The 20,625-nt window shown below is 41.6% G+C and overlaps 1 protein-coding gene across 4 annotated transcripts in view; it reads left to right on the top strand.

The window, feature by feature from the left end:
* DGKB (diacylglycerol kinase beta) overlaps positions 1-20,625 on the top strand; it is a 411,208-nt gene that overhangs the window by 194,212 nt on the left and 196,371 nt on the right. For all 4 annotated transcript variants that reach the window (XM_075214066.1, XM_075214064.1, XM_075214063.1 and 1 more), the window contains one exon: positions 15,709-15,773. In XM_075214066.1, coding sequence (XP_075070167.1) covers positions 15,709-15,773 — 65 coding nt within the window. The remainder of the gene's footprint in view (positions 1-15,708; positions 15,774-20,625) is intronic.

Below are 20,625 nucleotides of genomic sequence, written 5' to 3'. Positions count from 1 at the left end.
TTAATGTGCTCTCTGGTACCTGCTATCTTCAGGGTATTGTGCACATAATTATATTGGTTAACTCGTATGGTTCCAGCAGCAAAACAAACTCTTTGTCAATGTTCAGTCAATACCATAGAGGGCAGCACGGTGGCTAAGTGGTTAGCACTTCTGCCTTACAGCACTGGGATCATGAGTTCAATTCCCGACCATGGCCTTATCTGTGAGGAGTTTGTATGTTCTTCCCGTGTTTGCGGGGGTTTCCTCCGGGTGCTCTGGTTTCCTCCCACACTACAAAAAACATACTGGTAGGTTAATTGGCTGCTAACAAATTGACCCTAGTCTGTGTGTGTGTTAGGGAATTTAGACTGTAAGCCCCAATGGGGCAGGGACTGATTTGAGTGAGTCCTCTGTACAACGCTGCGGAATTAGTGGCGCTATATAAATAAATGGTGATGATGATGATGACATAAGTGTCTCAAATCAGCAGTCAACCTTTATTCCTCTTAACAGGAACAAGGGTCAGTAGGCAGGCAAGGAGAAGGGGGTCAAGGACAAAGCAAAAGGTCAGCTCAGTGCCCCCGGGTGTGGCGAGCAACAATCTGTAACAGAGTACCTAAGCAGTACCTGCCTGATCTTATATAGACTGGAATATGAGCATGCGCATTATCATCATCATTGTTTATATAGCGCCACCATGTGGCTGTATGAGGGCAAACACATAACCACAGGGCCTGGCGGGGCACATAAAAAGTGGAAAGAAGGTGCACATGCACCTAAGAAAACCTACCATGTAGGATCATTACAGATGTTGAGTGGAAATCTCCTTTAATTAAGTCATCAATCTGTCTGCCGTGAAGCTTTTGGATATCAGTAATCTCCTGACATAATCTCCTCTTCTAACGAGTCACTTCCTGGTTTATAGATGGTAATCTTGTGACCTCGTCGTATTCTAATGGGTTTAAGCTGTCATTAAATGAACGAAACCACATTCATGTAGAGCATATGAATGCAGGAGTCATATTATTTTAGTCCATATAACTTTACCTAAATTTTATAAACAGTATATATTTTATATATATTTGGTATCTAAATGAACAGGATCTTTAGCCATGACCAGAATCATGAATTGTGTAGTTGTCACTATTTCTCTGTAATTTTCACAATTGATAATATAATGGATACTCATTCCAAAAGTGTTACAAAAAAGGGCCATTAATCACATAAAGAATGTGAAATTACTTTAAATACACGGAAAATATTTTGCAACAAAAAGTTATTCTCAGTTTTGCATTTTCAATGGCCGCTTATATTTTTGGAAACTTTTGGATATTATATATATATATATATATATATATATATATATACATACATATATATATATATATATATAAATGTATGTATGCATGTGCATATATATATATATATATATATATATATATATATATATATATATATATATATCCACATCTGTATCCACGTCTGATTCTTCCTCCTCCCCCTACCCTCTCCCTGTAGGAGTCCCAAAGGGCTCCATTCTCGGCCATCTACTCTTCTTGCTCTATACTTCCTCCCTTGGTGCTCTCATCTCCTCCTTCAGTCTTCAGTACAACCTTTATGCTGACGACATTCAACTCTACATCTCTTCTCCTGATCTTTCTTCCACCCTCCTCTCTCGGGTATCAGACTGCCTCTCTGCCATATCCTCCTGGATGTCCACGCGTTTTCTCAAAATCAATATCTCTAAAACGGAACTCATTGTCTTTCCTCCACCCAGACTCCCATCCCACCACGACCTCTCTATTGTCGTCAACAACACCACCATCTCCTCTGTCACCCAACTCCGCTGTCTGGGTGTCACCCTCGACTCCTTTCTCTCTTTTGCCCCCCACATTCAATCCCCTGCCCAAGCCTGTCACTTCCAACTACGCAACATCGCCCGCATCCATCACTTCCTCTCTCAGGATGCCACCAAAACTATCATCCAGGCACTCATCTCCTGCCTGGATTATTGCAACCTCCTCCTCACTGGCCTCCCCCACTCCCTTTTCTCCCCCCTCCGCTCTATACTTAACGCGGCCGCAAGACTCATCTTCCTCTCACGCCGCTCCTCCTCTGCCTCCCCTCTCTGCCTCGCCTTACACTGGCTCCCCTTCCCCTACAGAATTCTTTTCAAACTCCTCACCACCACTTACAAGGCTCTCTCACACTCTACTGCCCCCTACATCTCCCACCGGTTGGCTACCTCTCTTTCTCATCCCTTCTTCCCTTCTCCCCCTTCCTCGACTCCATCTCCGTTTATCCCGTCTCTCCGTCTCTCCGTCTTATCCATGTGTCCGTCTGTCTTCCCCTCCCTTTAGATTGTTCGCTCCTTTGAGCTGGGCTCTCCTACCTCCTGTTTCCATCACTTTTAACTGAGCTCTCCAGCTACTCAGCTCACCTCCTCTCAGTCCCTCTGCCCTCTGTCTCCTCTCGCTTCTCTCCGCTCCCCTCAGTGACTCTCAACCTGTCATCCGTGCCCACCCTCTTGGGCCATAGTTACCTACCTATACTCACTTTTCCCCTCCCTCCCTCTCTTTAATGCTGTGCCTGAGCCCCCAGAGTTATAGTGCTTACTGTTACTTGTACTGTGCTGTTTCATCTTGTACTGTGCCATTGTTTGTCCTTGTACGGCGCAACGGATACTTTGTGGCACCCTATAAATAAAAATTAATAATAATAATAATAATCTCTAACCTCCTCACCATTCACACTCCTGCCCGCTCCCTGCGCGCAGCCAATGATCGCCGCCTCTCCTCCACTCTCATCACCTCTTCCCACTCCAGAATCCAGGATTTTTCCCATGCAGCCCCCCTTCACTGGAATGACCTCTCTCGCTCAATCCGTCTCTCTCCTACTCTGTGCTCCTTCAAACGTGCGCTGAATACCCACCCCTTCCGCAAAGCCTACCAACCATCTACTTAACCACCTCACCTCCTCCACTCGCTCTTCCTTCTTTCCCCCTTGTCTCTTCTGACTCCCCTTGTGCCTGTTCTGTCTACCCTCCCATAGGATGTAAGCTCACATGAGCAGGGCCCTCTTCTCTCATGTCTCCATACCTGTTCTTCTGCTCTGTGCTTATTGCATAAGCCAGCCTGGAGTTTCTGAAGTATTGGTATTTTTGTTTATTGTTCTGTACTGTTTCACCCTGTATAGTCTACTGTTTGTACTGTTTGCGGCGCTGCAGAAATCTTGTGGTGCCTAACAAATAAATGATAATAATAATAATAATAATAATAATAATAATAATGTATATATATATATATATATATATATATATATATATATACATATATAAAACCACACATAGACGGTCTGTTGAGCTATAGTTTATAGTCTTCTGTAGACCAATTTAGACCATTCCGCAGCTGTAATATATTGCAATGTAATTTAAGATAAAAGAATTATAAGACGTAGTTGGCATGATAAGTATTGAAAGAGAAGAAGCACATTGAAGGAAATGTACTGTAATCTTGTGTAATTATTATCATATCTAATATAAATGAGAAAATGTAAGTTTTACATTTGTTCGTAATGAAATATAGCACAGATAAGGGATTCGACCCATTCAGTCAGTGTTGGAATATAGGATAATAAAATGTAGATAGTGTCTTAATCACTTTGCATTATTAAACATTAATAGAAAATCATTAATAGCATCTCTGTTACCGTGTATGTCATTCAGTTCTCTGTCTACGATGAGCTCTCCAGTTCTCGGACACTTACTGCGCATTAGTGGATTTCAGAGGACTCCATTAACTATTTCACCTCCATTGCTGCTTGTCAATTGTGACCATCACCGAAACACATGTGTATCTTATTTGCTCACTTATATTTATTGCCATCTCAGTTAGTGTCCAGTCAGTATCTACACCTTTGATCCTTTTTCCTATATATTGATTGTGCAAGACGTACAGTATTATTTACAGATCGACTAGTTGTATGCAAGAAATAGATGAAACCTTTGGATAATATATATATATATATATATATATATATATATATATATATATATACATACATATATTGCAAAATACATGATACAAAAAATGGCGCTCGTAGCAATTCACCAATAGTCCAATACAAAGTCTATGTTCTTCTTAATGAGCACTCCCCATGTGCAGGTGGCTGCCAATCCTCTTTACCAAGCGGTGTAGCATGGAAATAACCTAAAAAAGAAATGGAGGAGGAGGCGAACAATAGTGTAGTATGTTGATATAATATTGGAATCACACACAAATCCACAATAGGACCAAAAACACCAGTGAAGAGGAAACCAGAAAACGAAAACTGTAGTGCATCACCCAATAGAAATAATGAGGGTGTAAGCGTACCAGATACAGAGTGGCAGATTATTCTCAAGACACAATTATAATGACTGAACTCGCAGTATTTCCATATAATGTATGTGAAACACCCAGGACACACTTGTGCAGATATATGCGTACCAGATATCAAAACTTTTCAGCTTGTCTATATAGATGTCTCACAGCTGACCAGAAGCAAATCACATGACTGGATACACGACCAGCGCTGGCATCAGGCTGCAGTGATAACAGGACAGTTACTGGCTGTATTTTCTGTCAGACAAAATACAGCCAGTAACTGTCCTGTCATCACTGCAGCCTGATGCTACATCTGGCTAGGCATTACTTCCCTGTCTACAGCAATCATATCCAGTAACAGTACACAAAAATCCCCACCACCTACATCTGGCTAGGCATTACTTCCCTGTCTACTTGCCGGCCACTTACTGGCATCGGTGGTCCCACCCACATATTCAGACAGTGTCTTTATCCTCCACCCGAAGCACTACAAACAAATCACAGCAAACTAATCACATCCTTGTGGAGCACCTGTGTGTGTGTGTGTGTGTGTGCTCAAAGAGGAACCTAGGGAACCTTTAACCCTGCATGCAGCCTGCTGCTGCAGACTAACTGTGTTCCTACATGTTCCCTTACAGGAAACTGTGGCAAATATCCGTCTTTGCCACAATATATATATATATATATATATATATATATATATATATATATATATACAAGTTAACCCGTGCATGATACTCATGCATTCTAGTCAAATCAAGCTACTTAAGGTGTTAAAAAGGTTTCATCGCCACATCTATCCAGATGTCTATCCAGACACAGGGATCTCTCTCAGCGGTCCTGAGTATCACACTCCTCTCACTATGTCACCCCCGGCAACCACCAACCACTCCCCACTGTCACCCCCGGCAACCACCAACCACTCCCAACTGTCTCTTCTCCTTCAAGAAATATATATATATATATATTTTTTAAATCTTTATAAACACTTTTAACAATTAACAAATTAAATTAACAAATTAAAAACATCTTAGTATACCAAATTTCAGCCCTTTCTGATTTTTTTTTTCCACACACACTAAGAATTTAGTAGGTCAGTGTATAACTCCGCCCAGCAGGTGGCGCTGCAGCTTGGTTTTATTTTTTACACACACACACACACACACACACACACAGACTAACACACGCCACTAGGCATTTATATTATAGATATATATATCTATAATATAAAAGCCTAGCGGCGTGTGTTAGTCTGTGTGTGGGAAAAAAAAAACAAGCTGCAGCTCCACCTGCTTTGCAGAGTTATACACTGACCTACTAAATTCTTAGCATTATCTAATATATATAAGCCTAGCGGCGTGTGTTAGTGTGTGTGTGTGTGTGGAAAAATCTATTTTCTCAGAAAGGGCTCATCCAATTAACCTATACTGACATTATTTGACAAAAAAATTAGAATAGTGAAGTCAGTTAACTTCCATCATTCCCCTTTTACCCCGTGGGAGGTGTAGTAAAGGCTAAATTTACGAGTTGAGGGCTCAAACTCTTGACTCCTTCCGGAATGCCAAGGCACAGATTAGGATTGAAAGTTGGAAGCATTATTATGCTATTGAGAAATCTGAATGTTAAGGGAGGACTGTGCAATGTCACTCGATTAGTAGTGACAGCACTGAAAACGAATGTGATACAAGCAGAAGTTTTGACTGGCTCTGCTGAAGGAGAGAAGGTGATGATACCTCGGATTGACTTATGTCCATCCGAAACAGGACTGCCGTTTAAGCTAAGATGGCGGCAGTTCCCTTTGAAGGCGGCATTTGCTATGACCATTAACAAGTCACAGGGTCAAACACTTGACCGTGTGGGTATTTATTTACCAGAGCCTGTCTTTGGTCATGGACTATTGTATGTCGCATTTTCACGAGTACGGAGAAGCAGTGATTTGAAAGTGCAGGTTATGAATACTGCCCTTCAAGGAAGACTGATTGAGCACAGTGATAAGGTGTTTAGCAGAAACGTTGTGTATCGAGAGGTTTTAGAACAGTAAGACGATGGAGATTAAGGATGTGGTGATGAAGATGAAGGATGAGGTGATGGAGAAGAATGATGAGGTGGTGACATGTGGACAAAACCACGTTAAAAAAGGGCGCTTATGTCTCGAAGTAATGCTCTTACCCTGAGGAGGCCTGGCCTAGCCCCAAATGCATGACAAGAACCTTTTTAACACCTTAAGTAGCTTGATTTGACTAGAATGCATGAGTATCATGCACGGGTTAACTTGTCTAATATATAAAAGTAAAAGCCTAGCGGCGTGTGTTAGTGTGTGTGTGTGTGTGTGTGTGTGTGGAAAAAACTATTTTCTCAGAAAGGGCTCATCCAATTGAACTGAAATTTGGTATACTGACATTATTTGACAAAAAAATTAGAATAGTCAAGTCAGTTTACTTCCATCATCCCCCTTCCCCCCGTGGGAGGGGTAGTAAAGGCTAAATTTACCAGTTGAGGGCTCAAACTCATTTTCGTGAGGTAATTTTACCTCAAGAACACACATTAAAAAGGGCGCTTGCGTCAGGAAGTAACGCTCTTCCCCTGAGGAGGCCTGGGCTAGGCCCAAATGCATGACAAGAACCTTTTTAAAACCTGACTAGAATGCATGAGTATCATGCAAGGGTTAACTTGTATATATATATATATATATATATATATATATAAACACCACTACAAGCTTCGCTCTTTGCTCTATTCTGGCCCAATTACAGGGTAAAGCCAGTGTTTTTTTTAGTAAGGATGTAGAAGCCTGGTAATGACTTCAGTGTGGAGGTGGCAGGTTTATGTTGTTACACTAGTTCGAGCATGACAAAAGGAATCACACTGTTTGATTGAGGGGATAAAGGTAAGTCGTCTGCATATATATTCAAGGCTTTAGCGATACATAAGACATCCGGTACTCAGATGCCACCAGGTCTTATTTGACCTGGAACTCCACTAGTGAAAACAAGGCTACCAGGAAAGAAACAGGAGTACTGCCAAAGTAACTACAACTGAAACATAACAAAGACAGCAACAGAATAGCACAGAGGGAAAACATGTTGTTAAAAAAAGCATAGGTCACAGAAGACAAAAGCCAGACAATGACTATGGCAAGAAATAATAGGCAAAGAGACAAACAGATTATTCTAAAAGGCAAGCTATAGTGTACCAGCGCTCCTGGTATAGTTATAGAGCAGGGTCAGGGCTACTGTTAGGTGAACCTAGGCAATCGCTAGGTCATGTCACTCAGCCAGTGTTTTTAATGTCTCCATAGAGCAGCAGCCGTTGACATGGAAGAGAAGCAGCCAGCGGCGTCTTATCTATGAGGATGTCCACTGTTGTTCTTCCATATCAGTGATACACTGGAAGAGTGGCGGGTTGGGGCTGGGGGGGTCCCGAATTATCTGCATTGTTGCCCCCTCTCTCTCTCTCTCCAATGCCCTCTCATGCTACAGCTCGTACTACCTGGGACTTACCTAGCAAAATAAAAGGCTGATCATGGAAAATAAAGTTACTTATTAAATATATGTACTGTACATGCCAGGAAAGTGAAAGCAAATAATCAAAAGTTGTGTTTATGTTGTGTCAACATAGCGGTAATTAAAAATCCATCTGGTTAGAAAAGCCGACCAGTCCTTCACTTATCCATCTCACCCTGTAGCATAACTCACCCTCTATCATCCTCCATCTCCCCTAATCTTGGTTCTTGTCCTCAGATCCCCTTACATTGGCTCACTTCATGTATCAGTCATTTGCCTGCCCGTTTCCCTTTAGATTGTAAGCTCTAGCCCTCTTGTTTTTGTTACCTATAACTTGTTTTCCAGGCTATCGGTAGTGGTGCTGTGAGTTGTAGTGTTATTAGTTTGCTGTATTGTACTGTTATGCCATGTACGGTCTTGTGGTTTGCCCTCTGTATGGCGCTAGGGATCTCATGTGTTGCCCTATATATAAGGATTAATAATAATAATTATAATATAATACAATAATAATAATAATAATAATAATAATAATAATAATGTCAAATATATTTTAAGTAGTTAATAACAGTGACTTGTCACTTCATTGCCACCTATATTTCCATAGTGGAAATAAAGTATATAAATGTCTGATACTCAGTACTGTCTCTTCTCTGTGCCTGCGGTATCATCCTTTTCTTCTCCTGAAATCAATAGAAAGTAGAATTTCTTTCATTTAACATTTAAAGGCCATACTACTATTGCAAAAAAAGTTAATATCATAAACTCAGAAGAAACAAATTGCCTACTAAACTACAGTTAATGGCTGCAGCAAAATTATACACTTATGCATTAGTCTGTAGTCATTGCTATTTTTGCTACATAAAGTAAAATACATTTGTGCCTCAGTGGAAAGGTCAGCAAAGAAACATAGACTATGACAGTAGAAAGGAGCCAACTGGCCCAACTACTATTTCCATTTTCCTATCTACTGTTAAAATCCAGACATGTTTTATTGTTGAAGTTACTTCATATTCTGGACAGACAGATGACTTGTATGTATTGATTGATTTAATATTAACCCTCAGTTCCACCTTACTGAGTGTGATGCCTTACCAGGGCCGTTTGTACTTGGCACTAGTGGGATGAAGTGACTGCAGTAAGCACTGTGTGTTTCTTGCTTTTACTTTCTGGAACTGTGCAGTCGCTGACATGGTTGTCTCTTGACACACCTGTATGTCAAGCACTAGGGAAACCGTTTCAGGGAAACATGGTGTGGCAAGGAGTTTCCTAGACACTCAAATATGTCACATACCTAAAAATGACCTTTGTTCTACTACCTCTGCCATTGTTTATATAGCAGGTGAATGTTATGATATGATATAATGTATCCACCACTGTAGATTATAAAGATATTAGACGTTCAGACGAGTTCTGTGACTTTTTAAAGAAATAAAGCATTAGGCGTGGCACCTCTAGACCGGTCATGTAAACCCAAGATGACTTCTAATATCCATAATAATTTGCATTAAGGGTTAATTATTCATTATAATAAACAAGTTTTGCTATAGAACAATTAAGTGATGACATCAGTGCTCACAGGTATTATTTAAATATTTTAGCCTCACTTGTGTGTGGTATAAATATAATTTTCGATCATCCTCCGTCATTCCTTTCTCCATCTTTCACCATCCTAATTCAATAAAATAATCGTCGGTAGTTGCATTTCCTGTACAATCCCATGCATGAACGTATCTGTGAATGCAGCACTAACTCAGTGCACAGTAGGGATCATTGCTTCATTGCTTCATCTGTTCAAATATATGGTGACTTTACATAGATTTTTAAGAAAACACAATAGTTCCATGCAACATATATCCAGCTAAGCTGCTCTATAGATCCGTCAGGCGTGTTTCCAAAACCGTGGCATGGCTATTTTTTTCCGTTCATGTAAGGAGAGCAGAGGAGGAGATCGGTATAGAGTAACAGAATGACATGTATATGGTCTACTTTTTTCCATCCCTGCTCAACATCCACTTCTTTAAAGTGTCCGTATCCATCCTCATCTTGTTAGCCTATGAAGATCAAAGATCTCTCCGCTAGAATCCACTCTTATCAAAAACCAGAACGGAGGAGCGACACGGCCGTGTGCCCATAGTCTAATTATTGGTTAATTCTACACAGGGTAGCCCACTCATGTATTGAATTAATGACACACATATATTATGCAAGTTATGTGGCTCAACCCAGTAAGATACAGATCGGTTCTAGTGTGCCATAGGGCAAGTATAACTCATGCGTGTCTGTAATTAAATAGTTGCATCACTAGACCTGCTGTACAACATTGGGGTATATTTACTAAACTGCGGGTTTGAATAAGTGGAGATGTTGCCTATAGTAACCAATCAGATTCTAGCTGTCATATTGTAGAATGTACTAAATAAATGATAACTAGATTCTGATTGGTTGCTATAAGCAACATCTCCACTTTTTCAAACCCGCAGTTTAGTAACTATACCCTATTACCTTTATTGTAACTTCCAAGGTGTCATTTACAAATCCAAAACACTTCTGTGAGTGCATCACTACAAGCAATTTGAGGGATTGCTGCACCATATACAACAATTTGAAAAAAAGTTGAAAGAAAAGAGTCAATTTTGTAATTTCAAAATCCTGCCTAAGAATTATCCCTTTTTGACCACTCAACTAATTTTATCTTTTCTACAATGTTTCCTTAATACTTTTCTTGGGAGCTTTGTGTTAATTAGCTCATGGGAGTAAGCGTACATAGAAATTGTCATTATTTCTAGTGTGACATTTGTGCTTTTTAATGTTGTATTACATTAGTTTAAGTGCACATATACATGCTCTTTCCTATAAGCGTGACTCCCGACTATAGTAATGTCTGGAACCCAAATGCCACCACAACTTAGGACGTGCAGAAAATCAAGTTGGCTTGCACATCTACTAAGCCAGAAACAAACAGCTTTCACTATAAGTTACTAGAATATCTCATCCTGTTAACCAAAACCTTGGGCCTGATTCGTTAAGGATCTTAACTTGAGAAACTTCTTATTTCAGTCTCCTGGAAAAAACCATGTTACAATACAAGGGGTGCAAATTAGTGTTCTGTTTTGCACATAAGTTAAATACTGACTGTTTTTTCATGTAGCACACAAACACTTGATAGCTTATTTGTACGCTGAAATTTAAAGTTGATATTTGTGTGCTACATGAAAAACAGTCAGTATTTAACTTATGTGCAAAACATAACACTAATTTGCACCCCTTGTATTGTAACATGGTTTTGTCCAGGAGACTGAAATAAGAAGTTTCTCAAGTTAAGATCCTTAATGAATCAGGCCCCTTGTTTTTATAATTTGGCTGCACAATTAAGCACTATACTGCAGCTAGTCCGCATTCAGCAAAGACTGCGATGATCCACCCAGAGTAGCATTTGTCGGCATTTAGTGCTAACCGATGGGTGTACACGTAAAAGCCAATGGGTGAAAACAGGTGTTTTAGATTACATAACAAGAAGCAGCAATCGCGCTGCGTCATCACATTCTCCTGTAAATGGCGCTCCCTGTCAATTTTTTTTCTTGCTCCTCTTTTCTTATAGCTGTTATTGGGGAAATCTGTATATTTAATTATTTATCATGTCAGCATCTTTTGCAAAATATGTATTCATGTTGAATATACAATCTTAAAAAGAAACGCACAGATGTTTCCATTTCTTTATTACACATTGTTGATGTTGTTATCCTAACGATACATTTCTTCACTTCTAGGCAGCTAGAACTCATTATAATGGACTTTGTGAAGAAGATAGTTAGTAGGTAACATGTATTCAGTGCTGATCTAAAATCCAGCTGATTGAGCTGGCAGCTGTTGGGCTTCATTATCTTTTGAAAGGCGGCATTGCCACGCCAGCTGGTCCAATTCTAAGGGCACGACACCGTTTTCACTGTAGTAGTCATAGATGTATGATTTGGGAATTGACAAAAGTGTTAGCTGAGTTGTCATTGGTTTTAGAAATAAACTAGCAACTGTAGATCAGGGGAGCAGGCAGGAAAAAACAAGATAGATGTTGGGAAGGAGGAGGGGCCAATGTAGGTACAGGGGATATGTGATGGGAAGAAGGAGGGGCCAATGTAGGTACTGGCGGATAGTTGACGGGAAGGATGAGAGGCCATGGTAGGAACAGGGGATTGGTGATGGGAAAGAGGAAGGGCCAATGTAGGTACAGGGGATAGGTGATGGGAAGGAGGAAGGGCCAATGTAGGTACAGGGGATGGGTGATGGGAAGGTGGAGGGGCCAATGTAGGTACAGGGGATTGGTGATGGGAAGGAGGAGGGGCCAATGTAGGTACAGGGGATAGGTGATGGGAAGGAGGAGGGGCCAATGTAGGTATGGGGATAGGTAATGGGAAGGAGGAAGGGCCAATGTAGGTACGGGGATAGGTGATGGGAAGGAGGAAGGGTCAATGTAGGTACAGAGGATAGGTGATGGGAAGGAGGAAGGGCCAATGTAGGTATAGGGGATAGGTGATAGGATGGAGGATGGGCCAATGTAGGTACAGGGGATAGGTGATGGGAAGGAGTAGGGGCCAAAGTAGATACAGGGGATAGGTGATGGGAAGGAGGAAGGGCCAATGTAGGTACAGGGGATAGGTGATGGGAAGGAGGAAGGGCCAATGTAGGTATAGGGGATAGGTGATAGGATGGAGGATGGGCCAATGTAGGTACAGGGGATAGGTGATGGGAAGGAGTAGGGGCCAAAGTAGATACAGGGGATAGGTGATGGGAAGGAGGAAGGGCCAATGTAGGTACAGGGGATAGGTGATGGGAAGGAGGAGGGGCCAATGTAGGTATGGGGATAGGTAATGGGAAGGAGGAAGGGCCAATGTAGGTACGGGGATAGGTGATGGGAAGGAGGAAGGGTCAATGTAGGTACAGAGGATAGGTGATGGGAAGGAGGAAGGGCCAATGTAGGTATAGGGGATAGGTGATAGGATGGAGGATGGGCCAATGTAGGTACAGGGGATAGGTGATGGGAAGGAGTAGGGGCCAAAGTAGATACAGGGGATAGGTGATGGGAAGGAGGAAGGGCCAATGTAGGTACAGGGGATAGGTGATGGGAAGGAGGAAGGGCCAATGTAGGTATAGGGGATAGGTGATAGGATGGAGGATGGGCCAATGTAGGTACAGGGGATAGGTGATGGGAAGGAGTAGGGGCCAAAGTAGATACAGGGGATAGGTGATGGGAAGGAGGAAGGGCCAATGTAGGTACAGAGGATAGGTGATAGGATGGAGGATGGGCCAATGTTGGTACAGGGGATAGGTGATGGGAAGGAGGAAGGGCCAGTGTAGGTACAGGGGATAGGTGATGGAAAGGAGGAAGGGCCAATGTAGGTACAGGGGATAGGTGATGGAAAGGAGGAAGGGACAGTGTAGGTACAGGATGGGAGGTACAGAAAAATGGAAAAGACTTAAGGTAGGGTTTGCTAAATCTAGGCCACAGGGAGCCCTAACAGTGCATGTTTTTGAAATCTCGTTTCTGGAGCAGCAGTGTATTCATTACTAGCTGACACATTGTAACAGTTTCACAGATGGTATAATTATTTCAATATATTTATATTTATTTTTATTATATTAATATTTATTGTTACCTGGAAAACATGAACTATTAGGGCTCCCTGAGGAATGAATTTGGGTAGCCCTACTTTAAGATTAAGAATTAAAGAAAAGTCATGTGAGTAGGAGGACGGGGCACATGCAACAAGTGGGTATAGTGGAGGAAGAACTGGTAAAGATGCTTCCCGAGATCTGGGGAGTGTTGTTTTAGACATTTGAGTGCTTAAAAATGCCTCAGCTTTCCTTTAGGGTTATATCCAGCATGTGTGGGGTGGGGTCCGTGGAGTGTCAACTGGCATAGCGGGATCTTTCCTCAAAATTTTGCAAAGATGCCATGTGACTGCCGATAACTTTAAATGTGGATGGACTGTCACAGAAATACAACAGTTTGCATTGAGCAACTTCTAGCATGTATGACAGTAACATTAAGACTCTTCTCCTACCTCTACACTACATATATTATCATGTTTTAATGTATAATTCCACTTTAAGTCTAACCCCTACCAGTGCTTTGTAGATATATGACATTATACAAGTTAAGATTAATATCAAAATAATATTGTCATTTCTACAGCAGAGTGAATAAGCCATATTGTACTTGTCCTTAATAATCTATGCAATTTGCTCACAAATCTCTAGCGCAAAATGCTTCCTGTTTCGGAGACAGAGTATTAATAACAAATAATGTATGAATGAAAAACTTCCTTTGTCTGGGAAGATATTACTGCGTAGGGAATAGCGATATGGATTTTTAGTTTCAATTGATGCTGATGCTTTTGGATTAATATTTTCAAGCTATTTGTCTTGAGTAAAAGTCTTTCACTTCACTAGCGGACATTGATAGTTGTCCCATTGCAAAATGCATGATTTAGTGCAATGTTTTTGAATCCATGTATAACATACACTAACCATGTACAAATGTAGATAGACATATCAGTATAAGAATACAATTCATGCAATGATAGAACTTAGAATGCACCTATTATTATTATTATTATTATTATTATTACTATTATTTATTTATGAGGCACCACAAAGGGTCCGCAGTACTGTACATAGATCCTGGGACAGGGTAACAGTACAGGGTGACAGTACACGGCATCAGGGCCACCTTCAGAAATAATCATGCCCAGTACGGGCCCCCCATGTCCCCCGGGCCCCCGATGAGCGCCCCCCCCTGATGAGCAACAGCAACATATACTTACCTGGGGGCCCACCGCTGGTCTCCACTACTCTGTCTTCAGCCTGGCTGTCACCGTGACACCAGGATGCGATCGCAGGGGTGGAGGATTCATTCCCCCTGCGATCATGTGCTCTGCCTGTGACAGATCACATGATCGCAGGGGGAATGATTCCTCCACCCCTGCAATCGCATCCTGGTGCCTGGCTGTCACGGTGACAGCCAGGCTGAAGACAGAGTAGCGGAGACCAGCGGCGGGCCCCCAGGTAAGTATATGTTGCGCTGTTGTACCGGGCCCCCTGGTGAGCCCGGGCCCGGTACAACAGTACCCCCCGTACCCCCCTGATGGCGGCCCTGCACGACATACAAGCAGAACAGTGACAAAGTGCAATAAGTACAGAAAGTACAAAAAAGGTGCAAAGGCACAAAATGTCAAACTCAGCAGAGAGTAGGTGCACAGGCAAAGAGGTTAAAGTGACTGCCAGTGCACAGAGAGTGGTGATGGAGAGAGGAGGGGAGAGGATAGGAGAATAAACCTGTATCCACTAGTGTGGGTGTCACTAACAGGGTCAGAACAAAGATGGAGATGCAGAGGTAAGGGAGAAGTGGAGAGACAGCGGCAGGGGTCAAGTGATGAAGAGGAGAAAAGAGGAGGGGCAGGGGGCAAAGGTAAACAGGAGGAAGAGGACATGAGGAAAGAGGAACCTGCTCAATGGAGCTTACAATCTATAGGCTAGGGGGAGACTGACAGGGGACACAGAGAGGGAAGAAAGGGTGAGGGGACAAGAACAAATATTTTGTGGAGCAATTTTGAACATTCCTCTCATATCTAATTTAAAACTGTAAGCAGCAGTGTTTTTCCAGTTTTCTGAAATCCTTTTGTTGGTCTTCAAAATTTTTGGAGTTATGCTATGGAAAACAATCATGGGTGCTCCCCATGCTTAATGAGAAAGCAACCAAAAATCAAGCTAGCAGATGTGTATTTGACACATTTCTACATATAATTATAATATATTTTTCTGAAACGAGTAACGATTTAGAGCTGAAATTATTTTTCCTTTCCTCATAGGATGCCTCCATTGCTCACCGATTTCATATGATGCGGGAGAAACACCCAGAAAAGTTCAACAGTAGGTAAGAGACGTGTCAGCTTCTAAACCTCATTTGATTGGCTGAAGTCATCTTTTTCTTATTTATTGACTTTTTAATAGTTACTTCTTTAGATACTGTATGTTGTATTGTGGTTTAACATTTCTATACAACTGTGTGTTCAAATTATCCACAACTTTCTAGTATGCATCATAATTTTGAATTCAATTTGTTTAAATAAGAGCAACTAGATTCATTTCAGAGGGTGCAAGGGCGGCCATCTAGCCTTCAAAAGGAACGTATGTTAACCTTAAACTCAGTAATAAGTTAAAATAATACATTTAATCAAATAAAGAGATATAATATATCAGCAGGCAATTTAACAAGTCTTAGAAGCTATAATAAAGAAATCAGTAAAGAAAGCAAGAAAGAACTGGGGCCTCAGGGAAAGGCTCAGAGGGCCACCTTTTGCCCATCTATGGTTTATTTATCTATGGTACATTTATCCCGAGGCTTGCCTCAGAAAGAGTCACTGGCATGGCTAAAGTCTACTGGGGCTAGTGCCATATTTGAGGCAGTGCCCTCCTAACATGCCTCCACCACAGATAATACCCACAACACACACAAATTTCCCACCATGACACTTACTATGTCCACAGAAATATCAGCCACCCTGTCTACCATTCTGAGGATCCTCCAAAAAGTGCCCCTTGTTTTGCTTCTCTGGCCCCCTTCTGACTGCGCTTAGTCCACATAGCATATTGCATAGCATTTTGGAGAACATTCAAGCTCCACACAGCCATGTTCGGGAATCGAACTCATGACCACAGTACTGTGAGGCAGAAGTGCTAACCATTAAGCCACCGTGCTGCCCTAACATAATAACAGTTTACCAGATTGCTAAAGAACAGAAAAAATTCAAAAATTGGAGGAGCTTGTAATGGAACACCAAAATAAGGGGTTACATGGGATAAACTTTCAAACATTAGGGATACTTGGTAAGAAAATATTTACATGAATCGGTAAACAATGAGAAAATGGTTTGGAAAACATGGCCTGGGCTAATCTCAGATTTTATTGTACGACACGTCAATCATTTTAATTTGGAAGAAGTTTATCCGAGTTCATGATGTACGGAAAGTAAGCTTCTCATTTTTGAGACAAGATTATTATTGTTATTATTACTAATATATTGTGACTGTGTATTGATTGACACATAGTAACATGTAGCAAAAATATTTTGTAAGCTGTTGATCGTTTAATTAACTTATTTTTTAAAATTTAATTTATTTTTAAGGTAATTGTTGGTAAATTATATTTTTACCTTTTAATCGCATGAAAAATATTTATGGATTCTGAAAACTAAAAAAAAAACATGACTGCAAAATAATAAATAATTAAATGTATTATTAAAATAATATATTCTTAAATACAGCTTGTTCCTGAAACATTATTTAGTAACATTCACAAAGTTTTATAGAATGGTATATGATAGATTTTCTTCAGATAAGCATATGCTGTTTGCAAAATCAGACAAGATGCAATTTTTCCTTCCATACTTCATTTTCTGAAGAGGAGACAGAAATTGACCTGCTATATTTAATTACTTGTATCTGCATTTAATTACTGTATTTCTGGTACATCTGAGAACCAGAGTCACATTTTATAAGCATTGGTAAAGTAACATACCTTAAATGCACATTAATATATAAATGAAATAGGACGATTTGGATATAATAAAAATAAATAATTTTGTGCACATTATATATAAATATCAATGACCGACAAAGAAGTAACAACCCACTAAGGATACTAAATCAGTGTGCATCAGGCTCAGTGTACCCACTAAGGATACTAACCCAGTGTGCATCAGTCCCAGTGTACCCACTAAGGATACTGACCCAGTGTGCATGAGGCACATTGTACCCACTAAGGATACTAACCCAGTGTGCATCAGTCCCAGTGTACCCACTAAGGATACTGACCCAGTGTTCATCAGTCCCAGTGTACCCACTAAGGATACTGACCCAGTGTGCATGAGGCACATTGTACCCACTAAGGATACTGACCCAGTGTGCATCAGTCCCAGTGTACCCACTAAGGATACTGACCCAGTGTGCATGAGGCACAGTGTACCCACTAAGGATACTAACCCAGTGTGCATCAGTCCCAGTGTACCCACTAAGGATACTGACCCAGTGTGCATGAGGCACAGTGTACCCACTAAGGATACTAACCCAGTGTGCATCAGTCCCAGTGTACCCACTAAGGATACTGTCCCAGTGTGCATGAGGCACAGTGTACCCACTAAGGATACTGACCCAGTGTGCATGAGGCACAGTGTACCCACTAAGCATACTAACCCAGTGTGCATGAGGCACAGTGTACCCACTAATCATACTAACCCAGTGTGCATCAGGCCCAGTGTACCCACTAAGGATACTGTCCCAGTGTGCATCAGGCCCAATAAATCCATTAAGGATACTAACCCAGTGTGCATCAGGCCCAGTGTACCCACTAAGGATACTAACCCAGAGTGCACCAGGCCCAGTGTACTCACTAAGGATACTAACCCAGTGTGAATGAGGCACAGTGTACCCACTAAGCATACTAACCCAGTGTGCATGAGGCACAGTGTACCCACTAAGGATACTGTCCCAGTGTGCATCAGGCCCAGTGTACCCACTAAGGACACTGTCCCAGTGTGCATCAGGCCCAGTGTACCCACTAAGGATACTAACCCAGTGTGCATCAGGCCCAGTGTACTCACTAAGGATACTGTCCCAGTGTGCATCAGGCCCAGTGTACTCACTAAGGATACTAACCCAGTGTGCATCAGGCCCAGTGTACCCACTAAGGATACTAACCCAGAGTGCATCAGGCCCAGTGTACTCACTAAGGATACTAACCCAGTGTGCATCAGGCCCAGTGTACTCACTAAGGATACTGTCCCAGTGTGCATCAGGCCCAGTGTACTCACTAAGGATACTAACCCAGTGTGCATCAGGCCCAGTGTACCCACTAAGGATACTAACCCAGAGTGCATCAGGCCCAGTGTACCCACTAAGGATACTAACCCAGTGTGCATCAGGCCCAGTGTACCCACTAAGGATATTAACCCAGAGTGCATCAGGCCCAGTGTACTCACTAAGGATACTAACCCAGAGTGCACCAGGCCCAGTGTACCCACTAAGGATACTAACCCGGTGTGCATGAGGCACAGTGTACCCACTAAGCATACTAACCCAGTGTGCATCAGGCCCAGTGTACCCACTAAGGATACTGTCCCAGTGTGCATCAGGCCCAGTTAATCCACCTTAGGATACTAACCCAGTGTGCACCACGTTCTACATCTCCCTAATAGCGTCTCCAATTGAAACACCACACAAGACGGCAATATTTATATAATGGGGAACAATGCTTCATTATCCTAAATGACGTATCCCTATATTAACTACAGGGTATTGTACCTAATATATGTAATGAACAGCTAACCAGGCTATTTATTAAAACTGAAATATCTCAGTTGCCTAAAAAAACCTTCCTACAGATATACTGTGAAGAGTTTATACTGTATGTAATAAGAGGGAAACCAATGCAGATTAAGCCACTAGTGGGACACACTAAAACAAAAACAAAGGTCTTCAGAGTAACCGGTTGCATCGCTACCAGTGATGTCATCCAGTCTCCCATGGCTTCCTATATTCTCATATAATACATTACTCTTATCCCCTCCTTTTCCCCCTGTCTTGTAACCACATTCGCAAAGTAAAGCACACGCCAGATGTTCTTTCAGTTGCTATAGTACATGCACTGTATATTTTCAGAGTGGTCAGATTAGTATGTACATTTTCCCTTCTCACTTAATGGTCTCTAATCAGTGGCAGTTTTGCTTGTGCAGACAATGTTTTTAAAAGATGATAGGCAGGTACTATACCAACCAAGTTGGGTGTGTTCAATTCAAAGCTGGAAAAGGCAACACAATAGATGTAATGACATGGCATGCCAATGGGAATCACATCTGCCAATATGAGTGTATCAGGAACACCAACACTGACAGGGTTTTCACACAATAGGGAGTATTGAGAATACATCAACTTCCACATAGCAAACATACAAAAATGAATATTGAAGTAATGAACTAATGATGGAAGAGGCTTATTGGATGGATTGACCGCACTGAGTTACACTACTGACAGTGAAAAACAAGAAGGTGCTATTGCATTAGGCAAAGGAACACATATCTCTGGGCATTGCAGGATTGAAATAGCACCTGATTTAATGAGTCCTGCCTATTTCACACTCATCAATGATAGAGGTCCATCATGAAAACTCATGGTGGTGAGATCATGGAACCATCCAACAGGAGCTTTATCTAATTGAGATCTGATCACTAGAAAAAGTCACTGCATGAAGTCCAGTTCACATTCACGTTACTGAACCATTCCAGGGGGTAAAGATATGAAACGTCGATTTCTGCTAGTCGCCGGAAATTGGCGACTTTGCAGGGTAGATATAAAGCAGCCATGGCTTGTAAAGACAAACTTGCCTTTACAAGCCATCGATACTGATACTACTTATAATATTGATACCATGTATCAGTATTATTCAATATGTACTATCTGGATATCACTAGTACCTCAAACTAGTGAGTCCTTTTTAGGGCTTCCTGAGCTAATTAACATCACTGTTTAAGGAACCTGCTTTGACGCCTACTTAGCTGCTGTAATTCCTGTAACCTACAGATTAGACCCAATCTAATCTGTTGTCCAGCATTCCACTACCAACGCTCTGCCCGCTACCTGCAGCTCTGGCCAGTGTGATAGGCCAGGAGGAACCAGAGCAACCCTGATCTGAAGGCAAGAGGTCAGGGGTACCAGTCCAGGCACCCAGCAAG

This window comes from Mixophyes fleayi, chromosome 5 (assembly GCF_038048845.1).
Source record: "Mixophyes fleayi isolate aMixFle1 chromosome 5, aMixFle1.hap1, whole genome shotgun sequence".
NCBI lineage: Eukaryota > Metazoa > Chordata > Amphibia > Anura > Limnodynastidae > Mixophyes > Mixophyes fleayi.
This window is presented reverse-complemented; position numbering and strand designations above follow the sequence as displayed.